The sequence below is a fragment of the Bicyclus anynana genome, chromosome 15 (assembly GCF_947172395.1).
Source record: "Bicyclus anynana chromosome 15, ilBicAnyn1.1, whole genome shotgun sequence".
In the NCBI taxonomy this organism is placed as follows: domain Eukaryota; kingdom Metazoa; phylum Arthropoda; class Insecta; order Lepidoptera; family Nymphalidae; genus Bicyclus; species Bicyclus anynana.
The window spans coordinates 8,716,374-8,737,516 of record NC_069097.1 but is presented as its reverse complement, the minus strand read 5'-3'; the positions used below and the strand labels follow the sequence as shown (position 1 = coordinate 8,737,516).

General features: G+C 35.3%; 2 protein-coding genes across 8 annotated transcripts in view; both read left to right on the top strand.

The window, feature by feature from the left end:
* LOC112051821 (sodium/hydrogen exchanger 3) overlaps window positions 1-14,739 on the top strand; it is a 50,201-nt gene extending 35,462 nt beyond the window's left edge. For 5 of the 6 annotated variants that reach the window (XM_052885775.1, XM_024090640.2, XM_024090649.2 and 2 more), the window contains 4 exons: window positions 111-164; window positions 641-820; window positions 1,606-1,948; window positions 2,984-14,739. In XM_052885775.1, coding sequence (XP_052741735.1) covers window positions 111-164; window positions 641-820; window positions 1,606-1,948; window positions 2,984-3,176 — 770 coding nt within the window. In that variant the 3' untranslated portion in view covers window positions 3,177-14,739. The remainder of the gene's footprint in view (window positions 1-110; window positions 165-640; window positions 821-1,605; window positions 1,949-2,983) is intronic. The other variant, XM_052885774.1, reaches the window with a different exon arrangement.
* A 745-nt stretch (window positions 14,740-15,484) lies between these two features.
* Window positions 15,485-21,143, top strand: part of LOC112051802 (protein phosphatase 1 regulatory subunit 16A) — a 57,698-nt gene continuing 52,039 nt past the window's right edge. For both annotated transcript variants that reach the window (XM_024090605.2, XM_024090597.2), the window contains exons 1-2: window positions 15,485-15,727; window positions 19,344-19,432. In XM_024090605.2, the coding sequence (XP_023946373.1) occupies window positions 19,353-19,432 (80 nt within the window). In that variant the 5' untranslated portion in view covers window positions 15,485-15,727; window positions 19,344-19,352. The remainder of the gene's footprint in view (window positions 15,728-19,343; window positions 19,433-21,143) is intronic.

Below are 21,143 nucleotides of genomic sequence, written 5' to 3'. Positions count from 1 at the left end.
TAGCATTAGCAATTTCCTTAACTGTTGCCAAATATTAGCAGCATGATTAGAAGATTCATTAAAATTATAATATTAACCTTAATATGTAAATATTTGTTTTCTTCTTTTAGTTCCCAATGAAGACATTCTTGAAGAAGATGAGAGAAGGATGTCTGATGATAATGGTAGGTAAATTTAATTTTAACACTATGTTAGCATTTAAATAATATATTCTAGGTACCTAATTAAAGTTACGAACAAAGAGAGGCCTGTACCTATGTAAGTACTCGGTAGATTCCACTGAATGTGTCACGTAATTTTATGCAACCTATTGGTACCTATTGGTGTAGCGATGAATGAAAAACCCACGACACCTCACTTCCCCGCACGCACGATTTCACACCCGTGAAACTGACTGACTAATTAAGAGAATCTCAATCGGCATGGCCAGGGATCAAAACCTTGGAACTCCATTTTGTAAATCCACTGCGCATACCACTGAGCCACGGACGCCGTCAAGTCAATAATTATTATGCTTAATGATTACTTAGTCCTTCTCAAAACAGTGCTGTTTCATAAAAATAAATTTTATTTCAATGTTATGATAGTTTCAAATAGAGCTTTCTTCTAGTTAATACGTATATTTGTTTATCATTTATAGATACATACATGACAGTCGCAGAACAAGCGCGGGTCGCCACCCCAACGGCAACCGAGACTATGTTGCCATGGAAACGGGAGGAAGCCGAAGGGACAACCGCCCTAAAGCAATCCGAGTTTCCCTCTTGGGCTTCTAACAAGGAATATTTGGCTTACAGTTCACCATCTGCTACATTTTTAGGTAAAACTTTCATATAATTAGTTATATTAATTATACTACTTATCTATCTATTTAAATTTTTATGAGTCGCAGGTTTCAAAATAAGATACATTTTAAATCTAGTAGTCATAATTAGAAATCTAACTTTTTATGTAAATTGAACCAAATTCAAATTCTAAATTAATTTATTTAGAAACTGGGCTTAGTTTACAAGCACTTTTGAAACACCAAATAATTAACAAATAAATTTAAAATGTACAAGTTATCCATCTGAATTAATTAGACAAAAACAAAAAGCATCTCTATTTGGTGAATTTCCTTAACGAAAATATAATTCGAAATTATACCTACTATAAGATTGAACTTACGTGTAACTTTTTTTGATTGTTTTATACTTATTTTTACTCAAATGATTTTGTTCTGTAAACTCCTGAATTTAGCATCAACGAGCGTAAATTTAATGTGCATGCTACCCATGGTAATATGTTTACGAAAACGTTTATATTTTAGCAATTCCACTTTCAAGGCCTTTACTTTTATATGAGCATTTAGATTCCTTGCAAACGTTGCTTTGAACTTTTTTAACACTTTGAGATAAAGCACCTCATTTATTTTATTTCATTAAATTTTTTAAAGTGATTTATAAATTAAAACAAGTTTTTATGAAACCTACCATAGCAAAATTGCTCTATTCCTGCACCTTTTAAACGATTATGTCATTTTAGCTCCTAATAATCTATGCCAACTTTTCTCATCTATTTTTTTCCCCCTCCCCTTTGATACACCCCTCATCATCACCCCTATAGGTGGTATAGAGAAGCCAAAACATCCAAAATCTATCATAGGTCTGTTCCGAAGAGAGAGCTCTAGTTCAACGCAAGCTGCAGATCTACCAGTTCTGTCAGATTCTGAAGGAAAAGCAGATTCAATTAAAGGCGAGAGCTCATCTAAAGCAGATCATTTTGGACACTCGAGACAACATCCAAGTTTATTATCCAAGAGAAGCACAAGCCTTGGTGGACCGTCGGTGTTGTTGATGGAAGATGTCGCTCATTCTGATCCACTTGGTGCATCTTCACGACCTGCCAGCATTATGCAGGGTCCACATCGAGGGCAGTGCAGAAGGGGATCTATGTTAGAATTAACAGGGTGCGTATACTTGTCTATTTTATTATATATATGGAGGGAGTGGATCTGGAACTTAGCACTTATGGAGCCCACCACACCTAAAGCCAGGCTGAGAATTTCACTGAAAATTTATTAGAAGGAAGGCAAAGGAAAAGCAGGTATTTCGTGACCTGACTCAGGATTTGAACCCAGGACCTCGTGATCTGTAACCACATATTTAATTAGGATATTCTTAAATATTATTTGTCTTGATTTTTTGGAAAGTTAATCTAATTACACATTTATTTTTGGAGGGAACGTCAGTTTCAGTCAACGTAGATTGATCGCAATGAGTTAAGTTGATCGTGTATTATATGCATGGTACGATGCGCGGGCTTTGTGTGGTGGTCGGTAACGCTGTAGAAAATAATTGTTATTATTAATAAAACGTAACCATTATTATTCTAATTAATACAACAATAAAATACTCTTAGATAATTATACCCAGGAGATGTGGTGTTGGAGACGTTTGATGCATCATTCAGAACCAACATTTCCTTTCTCAAGGAACTAAAGATAAAAAAAGACTTCCCTCGACTATGCTTTTACGGGTTTTAAAGTTCTTTGGCCACATCTCCAAAAATCAGGATTCAATTGAGCGGTTAGTAGTACAGGGCATAGTCGAAGACAAATTCAAAAAGATTCAGAGGTCGAACTCGCTGGACGTATTTAGTCGAGGCTACTACACACTCATCCATGGTGGAGTGTTCCCATAACCCATCCTCGGCGCCATTTGTAAGGACCCTCGTCCTTATTAGAAGCAAATCACTGGCTCATCCCTACACTTGTATCGCAAGCAACGCACGTCCGCTTTCGTTTAGCGCAGGTGAAAGACTGCTGAATATGCCGACTGCCTGCTTGTCCCGGGTCAGACCACCACTACCACCAGTGTACACACTGTACACACACACGCTAATCGCCAATAGTGATAGAATTGCATAGAAAGAGTCACTCATCTCTGCAACCACGACCATTTTGCCTAGAAGATATTATTATGATGGATATTTGTATTTACAGATCTCTGTCCCGTGATGCGATAACTGAAGAAAAATGCAGCAAGTCACTTCCCGAAAGCGAAAGGATGGGCGTGCGGCGGCTTGCCCTGGGACAACAAAGCTTACCCAGGGAACCATTCAGTCGCCAGCTCACCATGGCCTCCACCCTCCTCACCAGCTCATCGTCCGACGAATCCTCCGATGAGAACACCTGAGTGCCCCGTCGTGGCAACCACGACAGGTTGCCACTGTTAAAATATAGGACACTAGAGTAAGTCTCAAAATTAGCCTGGTTGTAAAGCCACACCTAGGCCTCCGATGCGTGCCATGACATAATCTCGTTAAGAAAAAAAGACACAATCGACCAATGGCGACTGAACCGGAAATATCGCTTTCTCTTTCGTCTTGTCGCAACGAAAGAGAGAGCGATATTTATTTTATTGTTGTCTTTACGAGATTATTGTGGCGTGTTTCTTAGGCTTATTACACGTGTATTCAATTGAATATTTTTGTATGATATGGTATTTGATATGGTGTATTTGTAGCGGGAGATTTGATCGCATTGTGATAGCACACTTTAGCTATAGCATTGATTGTATTTGTACGTACTTTTACCTTCTAAAAATTGTACTATACATAGTGAAAGCCTGTGCTATGCTATTTTTGGTTTAGTTTGATATTATATAGCTAAGGACAAGACGATTGGTAGAATCGTACTCTTTAGAAAACAATGATTCAAATAGAAAGGTAATTATGTATTTAGGGGATATTTTTGTTGTTACTCAAGTTCTAATAGATTAAGCTTAATTTGGTCATTACATAAGTAGGTTGACCATTCTATAGATAAATTCATAACTTACAACTTGAACACACTATTTGATTTTAATGATTTTAAACTTATTTCGTGGTTGTTCATTATGAATGTTATTTAAACGGGTACATACCACGATAAAACGACGAGATTTTTATTGATATTTCGACCCAGTTGCATGGATCGTGGTCACGACGGGACTGAAGTTGCGAGATGAGAAGTGAAGTCAGCTGTTAGGGGCAAAATCGATCTACCCTCTTTCTTGTTCTTTTTCTTTTTTCAACGACCTCGCGTTTTTGGCTGTTTAGGCAAACCACTAAATTTTTGTATTTTCGAATTTCAATGGCTTCTCGAACTCGGGGTATATAGTGGCGGTCCGTGGAAATAATGCGTGGATTATGGATCTCAATCCAATGTTTAGTTCCCGGTTGTAGAATGTGATCAGCTATCGCAGACTTTTGCGGGTCGTTGTTTTTTATCGCTCGTATATGTTCTGTTACACGGGTTGCTATGGGCCTCTTCGTTTGTCCAATATAAGAGCTACCACAGCTGCAGTCGATTTTACAAAAATTTCAATCGGGAAGATGGTTTCAAACTAGCCAGCGAGTGGAACCCGGTGGTAGAATTGTGCAAACCAAGAGGGCGCCGCGACACGCATAATAACAAAAGCGATGTCGTGAGTGTGGTTTGCCTAAACAGCCAAAAACGCGAGGTCGTTGAAAAAAGAAAAAGAACAAGAAAGAGGGTAGATCGATTTTGCCCCTAACAGCTGACTTCATCTATTTGATTTTATTATAAAGCATATTTCAAGGTGGTCTATATTTCTAACTAACATCAGCTAATTCAAGTGTTTTTTTTTAAGTAAAACATGCATTTTGACAATCCTTAATCAAATCAATTTCTTTTTAAACAACCAAATTACGTTGATTGTACATGTATTGTTTTAGGGAAATATATTTTCATTTACTTTTAAGTTTTAGTCAATTGAAAACTATGTGCCCAAAAAACTTTGTTCCTAAGAGATGCGTTTTCGAATGTTGCGGCAAAATGTTGTTGCATATTTTGGTTCGAAATAAGTATTTATTTAATCCTATCTAATTATTGTTTTGTTTATGTTATAAATCAAGTTTTACCATATTTAATCCATTGTATAAACTTGTAATAATCTTACCACAACACTGTGCCATAATACATAATAGTTTTACTATAAAGGCAATCTGATAAACGTCATTAAAAATAATAACTGTACCTAATTAGGAAATGGAACTTATAAATATATTTTTATTAAAACTTGACCACTGTATGCGCTTATTTTCATCACATTTCTTTTGTAGGTATTTCTGACGCTAGTCTGACTGGTCAGACTCATAAGTCTATTTTGTAACGATATTTTTATAACTCGCTAGTACGAGTTTCGAATACACCTCTATCTCTCTCTGTCTAACATTATACTATAGAATGAGAAGGATAGCGGTGAGTTCGAAACTCGCACTTGCGAGTTATACAAATCCTCGTTGGATAATAGCCATGCTGCTAGGCTGTTCTGTAACGATACTTTGTACAACTCGCAAGTGCGAGTTTCGGATTCACCCCTATCTTTCTCATTCTATAGTATCGTGTTAGACAAAGAGAGAAAGAGGTGAATTCGAAACTCGCACTTTAACACATACAAAACATCGTTAGAAAATAGCCGTGCTGATCATGGTTTTTATTGGTCAGCCCTTGTTGCGCTTCGACGACTATCTTGAAGGCTCATCAAGCTATTTTTAATTAAAACGTTTTTATTTTATTTTCCGCTCGATAGAAATCAATAATAAAATAAGAGTCTGTTAGCCAGACATACTCGTACTATTATATGATAGCTAGAAAATTGTCAGACCTCCTATTATCACGAGTAATCGTACGGTAGCTAATTATGGTCTTTGAACTGTCAAACGGCAAAACGAATTGCTTATGGTGATCTACAGGGCAGTATTTTAGACCCAACTCTATTTCTTGATTTTGTAAAGGACCTCTGTAACCTGCGTATAAATCAATAAAATATATAATCAATATCTGCGTATCTTTTGGACAATTGTGTTGGCTTATAAAACGAAAAATTAAAACAAAATCATACTTACAAGAGAAATTTATAACAATGACTCCATAAATGGCTACCACACATAACTTTAATAGAAGCATAGCCTGATTTTTCAATCTTCATAAAATAAGATATGTCGCTATTACTGACTCTTGTTCTATAATTATTAATATATTAAATTGCCGGTAGAAAGTGAACCTCATCAGTATTTTTCTATGCTCTTTTATTAAACATTGAACTGTGAAAATTCGTGATAAATCATCCTGGTATTAATAGATAAAAATATTTATATTATATACATACTTATGTGTCCAGGGTCCGAGGGACATTTTTAGAATTTGATAACTATCAAGCTTTCATTATAAGCTGTTGCTTAATCAAAGTTATACCAGTTACATTGTCCTACAAATATGGTGGTACGTTATTCCGGTCTTACACTCAGAATTTCTTATTCTCTAGGGATACTATGGAAAAAGCAATTCTGAAGTCTAAAAATGTTCGCCTGATCCTGAACTATAATATCGTGTATTACCTATATAGTGATGTAGTGCCGATTTTTGATTACATGGCACCTGTTGCCAATGACAATACATATTAGAATATTATATATAAAATAATGTAAATATATAATTTATTATAACTTATTTTAGATAGCTAATAATACTAATAAATAATCGATTGAGGCTAAATCCTTGTGCACAAAATATTCAGATTCTTAATTTTTTAGAGCACAAAACTACCGACAAATTTGTTTTTAAATGTACCTTATTATCATAAATATAAGCAATAAATTATAATTTATGCCCAAGATACGCCGTGACATATCTCGAGAAGATAAGAATGACATACTGTCAACCGATAGCGCCTAACCGGAAATAACGCTCTCTCTTTCGATACTTTAAGATGAATGAGAAAGCAATATTTCGGGCTCGGCCGCCATTGGTCGACATGTCTTTTTTAACCGACTTCAAAAAGGAGGAGGTTCTCAATTCGGTCGGTATTTTTTTACATTTCGAGATATAATATCGTGGCGCGTTGTAGGCCTGCAAAACAAATTACCTACCTACAGACAAAACAAGAACACTTTAAAATAAATACACGTTAGTACGAAAGTTAAATGTCGAATACTTTAATTTTTTTTAAGTCTTCTGAGATCACAATACCTATACAGTATGGAGGTTTGAACCTTTTTGAAATTGAATTTTTGTATATGCTTAAAAACATTTTAAGCCACACACACACAGGCTTAAATTAACACAAATGTTCATAATTATATCAAACACATTACGGATTCTTTTCAAATATAGGGACAATTTCACCTCGAGGAAGCCTAGCAAGCGACCAAGTGAAGAGAAATAGACAAAATTTCGCCCAATGACGACGTAGTTGTCCCAGTCCTATATCTTTCTTCCTAACGCAATGCAAGAGATAGCGATACTTCCAGTTGCGCCGCTATTGGTTGAAATTTGTCTATGCCTCTTCACGAGACATGTCATTAGTCGCATGTTAGCACTACTGGTGTTTATAATTTTTGATGAACTAATGGGATAGCGACTGCATTTACTTATTGTATTGCATTTATAAAGATCTTTACTTACGAAAATCTTTGTCACCTATCTCATCTACTTCATATCTATAACATGAAACCTCTCTAGAATTGCAGTGCGAATATTAACCTCATAGGCCCCATTGTAACGGCGAATTTTTTAGTCAGCCTCGGGTGCTGAAACCCATGCGATGCCATTGAGGGAACGCTGTTAGTGTACATTTTATACATAACTAGCGGACCCGGTCAAGCTTTGTTTTGACATAGGTTCACTTATTCTCTATCCCTACTCTACCCTTCTATACCTCTACCCCTACCCTACCCCTACCCTACCCCTACATTACCCCTACATTACCCCTACCCTACCCCTACCCCTACCCTACCCCTACCCCTACCCTACCCCTACCCCTACCCCTACCCTACCCCTACCCTACCACTACCATACCCCTACCGCTTGACTCTTAAACGTTTGTATGGGAAATAGAATAGGGCAGTTTTTAGGGTTTTCCCGGAAATTATTTGATTTTTTTCTCACCTTTTAAACCTTCCCTATACCTCCACGAACATTTCAAGACCAAGATAAGATAAATCCGTTAAGCCGTTCTCGAGTTTTAGCGAGACTAACAGCAATTCATTTTTATACATATAGAAGATATGCGCACTTGTACTGTGTCTTAAATTGAGTTCTACTATATCATCATCATCATCATCATCATCATTTTCGAACCATAGTCCGATGCCATTGAGGGAACGCTGTTGGTGTACATTTTATACATAATATGCGCACTTGTACTGTGTCTTAAAGTGAATTCTTCTATTATCATCATCATCATCATTTTCAAACCATAGTCGGCTCACTGCTGAGTCTCCTTTCAAAATGGGAAGGGTTAGGCCAGTAGTCCACCACGCTGGCCCAATGAGGATTGGATTGGAGACTTCACACTCGCAGAGGATTAAGAAAATACTCTGAACAGGTTTCCTTGCCATATTTTTCCTTCACATTCGTTTGAGACACGTGATATTTAATTTCTTAAAATGCACACAACTGAAAAGTTGGAGGTGCCTGCCCTAGACCGGATTCGAACCCACACCAACCGGAATTAGGTTATATCCACTGGGTTATCGCGACAATTCGTTCTACTATATTATACAGCCTGTTAATTTTTGTAGTACGAAAACTTTTATTAATGCTTCTGTATCGCTAAGAGAATATATTTTCAGTAACAGTCTGTAGGTAGTATGTCCATTATTTTTGAACACTACTTACTGTCTAGCGCGCACGGCGGTCGTTGACCTTACAGCTGATTGTTCTGTGTATACATGATAGGGTGACCCTAAAAATCGGTTTTAACACGTTCGCTGCGGTACGAGGTCAATTGACCTCGTACGTCGAGCGTCTTCAAGAGTTACGAGGTCAATTGACCTCGTACGTCTAGCGTCTTCAAGAGTTACGAGGTCGATGGGACCTCGTACTACACCACATAAAGTTTTAGTATGAGGTCAAAAAACCTCGTACCGCACCAGAGGAAAGTACAGAAATATCAGTGCCGCAGCGAATGAATAAAAAAGAAAGAATACGTCTCTATTAAATTTCGTTTATGTACAAAACATGAAATTTGCGTACTCCAAAAAACTTCTTCCTGTATGTGCGACATGGGTTTAATTATTATTTGATTGATGAAAATAATAGCAAACTGTATTTTTCATTGTTAATCCTGATCTACTATAGAAATTCATACTGTCATTGGCAATGACCGACTTTACAACTTTTTGTATATAAGTAATTACATTATAAAATGTAGAAATTCCTAATGCTTGTAAGTTTGAACTTAGAATAACTTGTAGTCGAATTGTTACTATGATAAGTAGATAATTTGTTTGTATTAAAATTTAGTATGTAAGGATTAAAATAATTAAGGCATTTAGTACAATAATAAAGCTAACGGGTTTGCCGTCAATTTTGCAATGTTTATACTTTGTGTTAAAGGTACCTAAATACAATATCTATTATTGTATGCTTATGTGTTTGTTTAACTGACCTCCAGTAATGGAGATGCTCTACTTTGGGAGTGTTTGTTTGAGTAGGTAATACCTACGAGTAGGTTCTAGGTAGGTCCTTTTAAATTATTTTTTCATTTCAGCAGCCTACAGATAAAAACTAAACTTTTTATACTATTATCCGCCAATATGGCACCCAATGCCCGAACCACTTTTCCACGCTCCTCAATTAGGTCGTTAATGTATAGATAAAACAAGTCCAGAGAAGACAACCCACCTTGACGTACACCACACTCAACTTTAAAGTTACCAGGTTCTGTGTCACCCTACAGCACAGTATTCGTCTGGTTCTCTTACCAGTACCTCATCAGTTCGACAATACTACTATGTATGTACATACATACATTTTTCTCCAACACAGGATTAAGGTTGTTTTCCGATCACAGATGTACTAAGTTGTGTAACATGGATGTGTGATAATCACAATTACTATGGATCCTTGATTTTCATAGCTTAGCTTATTTGAGCACCGATCAAAACGCATTCAATGAAGGTAAATGTTATATTTTTCTAAAGATGCGTACGGACGAGAGCTAAATACCAAGCTAAGCGAGAGATATGGTCAATAGCACATTTAGTGCTATTCAGTGCTGTTACTAAGCTATAACCTACCTCACAAACTGCTTAACTGCCTAGCACATCTGCAGTGAAAAACAACTTATGGCCTAGTTCGGACTAGTATTTTAGTATTTCAGTCGATAGTTTAGTATCTAGACACAGGAATAAAACACTGAGCACTGTTATTACGTGAAATCCTTTATTGCGAGAATGGCCGCCGCTCGATGACGCGTTCGTGCGTCGATCTTGCTTTATTATGCAAGTACCTACATTACAGATAGGTACAAACAATTTTTGGATTTATCGCCCAAAAATCGACTATTGTACTAGAGTAGTCCGAACTAGGATTAAGAGCATATACAGCTTGAATAGATAAAAAAAGAGATTATTGTACTCAAAAGAAGGCTAGTGAGAAAATAATACTTACATTAAGTAAATTTTTCATTAAGAGAAGTTTAGCGACGAAGAAAAGCGAAGTAGACGCGAATTAATATAAATGTCGAATCTCTAATCTCATGTTTATATATTGAATTTTTCTACTACTAAAGTATTTAGGTACCTACTACTAACCTATAGTCTCTCTGTGAATTTTTTTCACTCATTTCACCTATCAAAAAAAAATTTAATATTTATAGGTTCCAACATGATTCTTGGTCTTATCCACTTATTAAATACCAATTGGTGTTAACATTTACTTACATACTTCTTTTATTTTCCTGCGGTATACGTTAAAATTTAATTATCTTGAGACAAACCGTTAGAATGGAAAGAAAGTAACGATACCTAGTTCTTTTGATGTAGAGTGAAATTTTAAGAATTTTAATATCTCAACTTCATGCCAATTTACCTTCTTTAATGATTTCTTTACAGATTTATGTACAAATATAATTTAAATTTTCTAAATTGATAATCTTGATAATTTAAAAAGTTAAGGCCAAAAGTTACTTTTGTAGAACTTCAATTTTAGCTTGAAGTATAAAATAAAATATCTATTTCAGACTTATAATCTGCTATCGAAAATAATTTTCCTTACAGTTACATGCTAATGATTTATCTCAAGAAACTGAACTACTACACTAATGTACCTACTACCTAAACTATTATTTGTAGTTTTTGTTAATTTGGATCACGAGAGTTGTGATATTTACGTAATTATAAGTATTGTTTTATTATATATAAAACAAACGTAATTTAAGAACGTTTATTACTTACACTGTATAATATAGTCATAATAATCGTGTATTGTTATAATAAAGCGTAGAAGACGTTGATATGTAGATAGAAATTGGACAATAGTTTTTAATTTGGTATTTTTGAGCACTTAGTAAAAATTGTCTTATGGTAACGCTCACAAAATGTCCTAGAAATGTTTTTTTCAGATAGCATGAGTACGGTGACAGTCGCCTGTATGACGTTGTTATTAGGTACGTACTAATATCGTGAATCGCGGCAAACTCTCAAGCGTAAAACGAACTGTCACCCGCACCATCCTACATGAAACGAACTGTACTACTAACTAAATTGTCGACCATTATATTATTGGAATCGAAAATACTTAGCGATGGTAAGGTAATGGCAGTGGCGTAGCGTGGGGGCATATGGGTGGATTGCCCCAGCCATCATATTAACACGTTCGCTGCGGTACGAGGTCAATTGACCTCGTATGTCTGGCGTGTGCAAAAGTTACGAGGTCGATGGACCTCGTACCGTACTACATCAAGTTTTAGTATGAGTTCAAAGAACCTCGTACCGCACCAGAGGAAAGTGCACTAAAACCAGTGCCGCAGCGAAAGTTTTAAAGCGGTAAGTGTCACCCACGGTTTTGTCAATTGAAAATATAAAATTCCAAATACATGCTACGCACCCCCTTAAAACTCACGAGACAAAATGTAACACAAAAATAAGCCTCTTCAAAGCCACTAGGTATCTAATATTTTACTCGTTCGCTTGGCCATTTCAGTGATGGTGGCAGTTATATGTATTATTTGGCTTTGCTTTAATGGCCCTCGTTACATGACAGTGGCATAAATAACTAACTATAAAGCAATAATTGAAATACAGGCGGCAAATTGCCAGTCGGTCCTGGGCGGTGAAAATCCGCGCTGCGCTAACTGGCGGTAATGTACAATCACGAAGAGGAAAAGCAAATCAATCAATCAATCAAAAAATCATTTATTTCAAGTAGGCTCAGTTTACAAGCACTTTTGACACGTCAGTTGACTATTTGTAAAGATTCTACCACCGGTTCGGAAGGCAGGTTCTGCTGAGAAGATACCGGCAAGAAACTCAACAGTTGCTCTTTTGAAAAAGTCATACAGTATTATAATTTACAATTGATAACAATTACAATTTATTATAGTTTTATTTCCTGTGTGAAGGTGGAAGCTGATCCAATGGCCTCCAAGCGAGCATCTTTAAGGAACTCATCAATGTTGTAGTAACCTCGACTAAGTAAATGTTTTTAACACATTGCTTAAAGCTATGCATTGGCAGGTCCATCACAGTCTTGGGGATCTTGATAAAGAAAAGTACACCCAAACCTACAAAAGATTTTTTTACTCTTTGGAGACGATATGCAGAAATAACTGACTTATGCCCGTGTCTAAGCTACAATATTATTCTACATGCTAACCAGACCAAAGCCCCTTTTTTCACACTGGGCACTGGGCTCTACGATCGATGACCTCCCGGTATTTGGGATCCCAGGATAAGATTGATCAAGTACATTTCTATGGAGTCCTAATCCATAGTAGTCCGGTAAGGACTCGATCGATCTTTCGTATAGTCTTTCAAGATGCATTCTTTCTGTGGTAGGGAGCATCATAATTTCATCAATAGATTTATTAATCTAGATTCTTACCTACAAAAACTATTATTTATTTATAAAAATCTAACAGTGCAATACATATTCTTTAAGTTTTAATCACTGCTCCGTAATCTTTTCCGTATTGAAAAAGCCAGTACTTACATAATAAAATGTTGAAAGAGAGATTATTGATTTAACCTAATGTAGGAAATAGGAATCTCAGACGGATATGACGTCAGGTGGCGCGACTTGTTTCCGTATAGAGTGGGGAGTTAGAGGGGTACCGATCGGTTTGCGGGAACGACTTGCGATCTAAGGTGCTCGTCGCGCTGTCGGCTTTAGTATACTCGTAGCGTTCGAGCTGTCCACATTTTTTGTTGAGTAATTCTTTATTGGTTACTTGGGATAGGCGGGGAAAGTCACTTGAGTGGAAAAGGGGAGTGTTGGTTAACTGTCAAGGTCGCCCTTAACCCTACACACAACGTTCACAAGTGCGTGACTCCACTCAAGATCATTCTCTGCCATTCTATGGTCTTATTTTGATTACAGTTTGATTTGTTAATTAAGTTGTCCTGAGCCTGACAAATGTTGTGAATCATAACCTTTTGTTGGACATTGGTTTACTTATTCTCTGACGGTCTGCTAAAACTAGATATTAGTTTATTAAAATTTATTTACAAAATAGTAAATCAGTTTTAATAGTATGAACTTGATAAAAATGTAGCTTATTTGGACATAAACTTATTGGATCGATGTGGAAACAGGAAATCGAAGTTCTGTTATTGTTAAACTACTATTATGTAATTTTGTTTGATCATTATGTACCTACGACTTCATTAATTCGTACCATTTTGTATGGGGCGTTTTTCAGGGATCCGTTGCAGCGCCGTAAACCTGACCCTTTAAATCCCTAAAAGTAATGATCGCAAATTCCCTGTTACTTTCATAAAATTGCTTTACTATTAGCATACTCTTAATTTATATTTTAATTATTATTTATACTCTTAATTTATATATTAATAATAATAAGTGTAATAAAACCGTTAAACAAAGTTCTACATCTAAATGATAGGCATGTTTCATTAGATATTGTTTGTTTTGTGATAAATCGCGTCTTGCGATGTCCACTATGAATTATCAAAGGATTATTGTTCCAATTCAAATTCAAGCGTCCGTTGTATATTCGGCTGCTGAAATTGAACTTCAAACTTCGAATTTCGATAAAATTGCAGATGCTTTACTTAAAATAGCGCCATCTTTTCCCAAAGTTTCGTGATGAAAAGGATGGCACTATTTATTTGCAATGACCAATGATAATTTTATACTATAGATAGGTAGGTTACGTCCCTATAAAATCACCGCAAAAAGTGATCCGAATTTAGGTACACCTGAGCGCACACATGCACAATTTTGTCTATAATTCCATTATATATAAATTTTTTACACTTCCTGAACACACATTCGACTTGGACGATATTTATGTACTATTTGTTTAAATAACGTTCGTTGTTTATTATGCGACTAAATTAAATTAAGTCAATTTTCCACATTTGTCCGCCTTTTGATGCGCTTGTGTCCCATCTCTAGTATAAAATATCATTGGCATTGACACAATATTTGTCTAGGTTTACTGTAAAATCGAATTATTGTAGACACGTCTGCGTAAAGAACTAAATGATACCTAGAGAAAAAAAAAATCATCAGCCAACAATATCTTTCCAAAAATATAAACAAGCTTTCCTTAAACTACATAAGGTGTGTCAATTGAATATTAAATAGTGCCTAGCTTAGAGTATTACTGCAGCTCATTGTTTGAAACAAATATTGTTTTTAAAAATAATGTTTAATATTGTTATACTATTCATTATAGTGAAATGATAGATTGTGAAGCATTTCTTTTAAAATAAAAATTGTGGAATGAATAATTGTGTAGCATTATTTATTTCTTACCACAAAACTATTTTTATTTCAAAATTAAATACTCAAATTTAAATAGATTAACCATGGTTTAAAACCCTATTTATTCCGTGTATGCACAGATCATAGAGCTTATATGCTGTGCAGGTACCATACCATCTACTTGAAAGTCGAATAAAATCAAAAATGCTTAATTTTAAAAGCCTCTCGATTCTCAGAGTGAACAAAATAATAAAATTATTATTCAAATCGATGAAGCCGTTCTCGAGTTAGTGTTATGTACTGACAATTATGTAAGACAAAAATACCTATTAATTTTTTTATTATTATAATTTTTTAGTTTGAAAGGAATCGAACTTCCCGCGTTTTTTTATTTTTCAATTTTTAAACTAGATGTCGTGCGTTGTATAGGTAATATTATATTCTTTGGTCATCGTCTTGTATTTCTTGTAAAAACCATAGAATAGATACTCTGTAAAAAACTTTAACGCCGTAATTCCTCTATGGCTATCGCAGTTAGAACTTAGAACTAAACCGTTGACAGAGACAGTAAACAAAATATTTAACAGGTTTTATTTGATTCATGTTTATTTTAAAAAATATTAATTTCGAAATTCCATGAGTTCAAATACAGAATTTTCCAAATTACCGAAATAGGTATTCATAAATCATAAAGTTTATAGAGCGGATAACAACGTGACTTCATAGACAATTTGTGATTGTCAAGTTGTCAACTCTCGAGTTCGATTTTATCTGTAGTCTGCCTGCTTGCCCGTGTTCTTGTTGACTTGGTTTTCTTCCTGTTTATAATTTTCATGAAAAATAACGGAAAATGCCGCCTAACTGTAATACTGTGTGTTAGAAATAATTAAAGCTTCATTATAACAAGAACATTATGTGTTAATCTCCTCCTCACTGTGTATTATGTGTTGTAAACTAATCAAGACTAGGATGAAACATACTTTGGTTTTGTAGTTAATAATTAAAACGGTAAGTGTCATCAAAATTAATTTAAATATAATAAATAAATGCATGCTCTGTTTTCAAGATATTTAATCAAGGATAAATCTCTGCTAAACAGAAATACTTGAGGACAATGCCTTTCTAATTTGTTATTGTTTTTTTTTTTTTAGTTTTGTTCCAACTAATTTTGTTTACATTATTTTCATAAGTAGATAGATAATTTGGAGCACTCCAAAGTTTCATAGCAAGATACATTGAATTGTCAATTAGTTATGGCTACCTTTATAATCTTATCTGGTTAGTTATCAAGTGTAGGCACATTCTTACACAAACTTGTTTTTTTTTTTCTAATTTTTAAAATTATAATATTATTATGTTTGAATTGCTCACATTGTGCATGGTAATGAAAACACAATCTAATTATTTAAGTCAATTTGAAAAGCGTTATTGCAAACACACTGATTTATGAATTGCAACAAATAAAACAAAAAGTGACCTTATGTCTCTTCCAGATAAAGATAAAAATGGAGCCCTTAAATTTTGTGAAAATGGAAAAGTGCAATAAAATAAACATATATTATCACATATACACATACATTGTTATTATTAAAGGATTTTATTTATAAAAAATGGCATTGAAGTAGTACCTTTGCTCACATAATTAACTTTGATACATGATTGCTATTATTATTATAATTTATTATTTCTCTACATTAGTAACTAAATTAAATGACTATAATATTAGTCATTATTATAATTTGAATGATCATTATTTCTATATGATATTAAAATATTATTGCATCCCAATTAAATTACAGTTTTACATGTCTTAAACCAAATTGAAATAACTAACTAGTCGTGAAATTTTTAAGTACTTAACACTTTGAATTGATGTGTTGTGAAATTGTAAATGATTATAAACATTAATTTTCTGAATATCAAATATTTTGATTTGAAGTAGAAGTATATAATTATGACAGTTGTAAAATATAATAGTATTGAAGGTTACAGTGTTTTCAGAAATCTTACAAATCTTTAAATATTCTCCTTGTGATAAAGATAAATGACTGTTATCTTTTACCAAACAAGATAAGTAGAATCAATGGTTAAATGTTATTGCATATGCAGGATTATCATAGGATTATTATTTTAACAGAGTGTATTTAACTGCCTCCTTATAGATATGGAGCTTAGATCCACCACCCATAAAAATGTGCACATCTAAGTAACCTTTATATAAGACACAATTTGATAGAAGAGCCGTAATAGCCCAGTGGCTATAACCTCTGCCTCTGATTCCGGAGGGTGTGGGTTCGAATTCAGTCAGGGGCATGCACCTCCAATTTTTCAGTTGTGTGCATATTAAGAAATTAAATATCACATGTCTCAAAATGTTTAAGGAAAAACATAGTGAGAAAACCAGCACACTAAAAAATTTTCTTAATTTTCTGTATATGTGAAGTCTGCCGATCCACATTTGGCCAGCATGGTGGACTATTGGCCTAACCCCTCTCGTTCTGAGAGAAGACTTGAGCTCAGCAGTGAGTCGAATTTGGGTTGATTATTAAGTAATTCAGGCAGTTAAGCCTGATGGAAGGCACTCTTACCTAAGATGCCTATTCACTTTACCCTTTGAAGGTGTTTAAATTGTAAGTGTCAGGAAACACAAACACTGGAAGTGCATTCCAAATTATTGCTGTGCGAATTAAAAAATGTGGATGTTAATAGTTTTATACAAGTAGCCTGGATATTCACAACTTAAGGATGCCATCATTTGGGGTGTTTAGAAGTGACTTTACATTTTTCTCTTTATTAACAAGCACATAGTGTGAATGTAGTTCACCATGCTACTGAAATGTGGGTTCATGGCCTTAAGGTTAATATTTATTTACTTAACTACCATTATAAAATAATAAATAAAATAGCCTTTTATTTTGAACAGCTTTTGGTTACATGAGTGTTGTGTTTGATTTAATTGATTATATTATGTCCCGCTGTTCAAAGTGTCTTCTGACATAGGCCTCCTCCAGCTGCTTCCACTGCACCCTGTCAGCCGCAACTCTGGTCCAGCGTGGCCCCAGGGTTAGGCGGATGTCGTCCTCCCACCTTCTTATTGGACGTCCACGTTGTCTGGTACTGTCCCTTGGGTACCAGAGTGTCACCTGCTTGCTCCATTTGTCGGTTGTGCAGCGCAACATGTGTCCTGTCCAACGCCATTTCAAGAGGTCGATTCTAATGAGAACATCAGCGAGTTTTGTCCTATGTTTTATCTCACTTGAGGTGATCCTGTCCGTTAGTCTTATACCCAAAATACTTCGTTCCATTGCCCTCTGACACTTAGCTAACTTTTCTCTATGTTTTTGTGTCAGGGACCAAGTTTCGCTTCCGTATGTTATACAAGGGAGTATAGACGTATTGAAGGTTTTCCTCTTAATGGACATATTTTACTACCATTAGGTGATATTAATGATGACAACTGTGATTAGTGGCTTAATGTGGCTCACAGAGGAACAAAAGTGTAACACCAACTATCCATACTATAACTCCGGTCTGAGAATTTTTTGCTGGTAATTTCTAAATGCTCACTATTTCTTATCTGAAAAACAAAATGACAAATATTTAGAAGTAGATTTTTGATAATTTATGAAGGATTGTTATTCTGGTATCCCAAATGATAAATACCTCACTCTTCGTTATCAACCCATATACAGCTCACTGCTGAGCTCGAGTCTCCTCTCAGAATGAGAGGGGTTAGGCCAATAGTCCACCACGCTGGCCCAATGCGGATTCACAGACTTCACACATGCAGAGAATTAAGAAATTCTCTGGCGTGCAGGTTTTCCTCACGATGTTTTTCCTACACCGTTTGAGACACGTGTTATTTAATTTCTTAAAATTAACAACTGAAAAGTTGGAGGTGCATGCCCCTGACCGGATTAGAACCCACACCCTCCGGAATTGGAGGCAGAAGTCATATCCACCGGGCCATCACGTCACTCCTCACGAAATACCTCACTACTTATCTTTGATTCTGACTGCTGTTTCTGAAAGTCTGACTGCCAAAGGAAATAAAAAAAGACGAGTAGTTAGCATTCCATGGATTCACAATATGGTTGCTGGTTCCATCGCATTACAATAAAGAAACCAAAACAAAGCCCTAAACTTGTAACCAATTGGTGTAGTGTTAAGGAATTCCTTGACAATCAATTAATTAGTTGATTTAAAAATATAAACCAACTCCACATTTAATCATGTTGTGTATATACTGAAGGTTGTTTTTTAACACACCATCAGAACTCTCTCTGTCTTATAATAATAGTCTTTATTTACTTCATACATTGATACAGTTAGTTATACAATTTTAATAGAATTTTCTTTTTATATTATGTATGACTTAAGCCACTTCTGTCGAACCAACTACAATTAAAGTCAACACACAGACAACACTTCCAAAAGCAGACAAACTATAACAATAGCTCAAAGTTGCAGTGGTACGATCTCATCTCCGTTACACATTGTCATACCCACTCCTAATACAGTCTTTCCCTACCAGTTGAGCGGAAGGCGAATATTGCTCATAATAAAAAGATATGGCAAATATTCTCAAAAAAAAAAAAAAATTACATGATCTGTTTATTTTCAGCCTGCCAGGATGGAGCATGCAGATTTGGTGGCCGAAATGGCCCAGGTGGAGCATCTGACTACTCAGGAGAGGCTACATCTGGCTAGAAGGTAGATTTGTTTTTAGTTTTGACCAACTGCTTTGTTGGTCTGGTCCTGGGTTTGAGTCCTATGTTGGACTATGTGATACTCAGCTTTTCTTTTATATTTATTTTATTTTATTCTTTATTGTACCAAATAGATAAATAACAGTAATATAATTTAAGTTAGAGTGCAAAGGCGGCCTTATCGCTAAAACGATCTCAGACAATCTTTGGTGACAGGAATCAAAAGAGTTCTTGAGTTTTATCATCAAAATTTTGCCAAAACTGATAAGCATTGTAGGTTTAAGCTTCAAATACCGCTTTCTATTATGGGAGATGGACTGGAAAAGACTGAGGAATGAAGAATAGAAACTAGCAACTTCACAGAATTCGTCCGCTATGTCATGTCAAGCATGGTGCGGGTGACAGGTGCCTGTATGACTTTCATAATACGTACTGTTATCGTGAATCGCGGCAAACTTTCAAGAGTGAAACGAACTGTCACCCGCACCATGCTACAGCGCACGAACAATAGTACAAAGTATTTAAAGGTGGAATACTTATTCTTCCAAAATTCATCTCTACTTCTATGCTAATATTAGAAAGAGGTATTGTGGTAATCTCTAGATCTGCTAAACCGATTTTGAAAATTCTTTTACCATTAAAGGTACGTTATTTGTGAGTGTCATAGGCCCGTATTCTTTCGGTAACGGGAACTAGCTGCTAGTTTTAAGCAATGCCACTAGGTACGTTCTGAAGAGTGATTTCATAATCACATTATAACACAATAGCATCTGAATCACACATCCATTGCACCTGTGTAACACTCATACATACTCTCATGCCCACACCAGATGGAATTGCAAAAGAATGTGGGCCGTTTGAGGAATGCACATATGAATATGATTGGGATGACTATACCTATACTAAAGCCGAATCCGATATGGACTGTTTAACAACAAAGCGTTGCTTGGCAACCATTCACGGGCAGGTGTCAACAACCTATTCGAAAATTCGTAATAATTATTAATGTTCAATATTAATACACAGAGGAGCAAGATGCTTAAAATCTAAATTAATCTTATAAAGCTGAAGAGTTTGTTTGTTTGGTTGATCTTAGAACTACTGGTCCGATTTGAAAAATTCTTTTAGTGTTATTTAGCCCATTTATCAAGGTAGGTTATAAGGTTACATATTATCCCCGTATTTTTACGGGAACGGGAATCATAAGCTTATAAGTATGTTAGTTGACATATACAAAATTGATATTCTATGTAACAAATGTCATCCGGTGCTTAATGACAACCTTGCGTGGACATCATAATGTGGGTACATTTCTCAGCTGATTTGATGTTTATTTTAACAGGTTGTTTATAAAGATCAAATTAGTGAATAGGACAGCAGGGTGTTTATATTCATACATCAAACGCCCTGTCGATGCTATCCTGTACTTAAATATGATCACCTAATATCAGGTGCGCTAATAGTTAATACACTAGTTTGCATTGTTGTAATTACAAAAAAAAAACATAAGTACTTAGGTACTCGTAAATCTAATATATAAAATTCTCGTGTCGCGGTGTTCGAACTTGAACTCCTCCGAAACGGCTTGACCGATTTTGATGAAATTTTTTGTGCATATTCAGTAGGTCTGAGAATCGGCCAACATCTAGTTTTCAAACCCCTAAATTCTAGGGTAGGGTAGTGGTAGGGTAGGGGTATGGTATAGGGATAGGGTA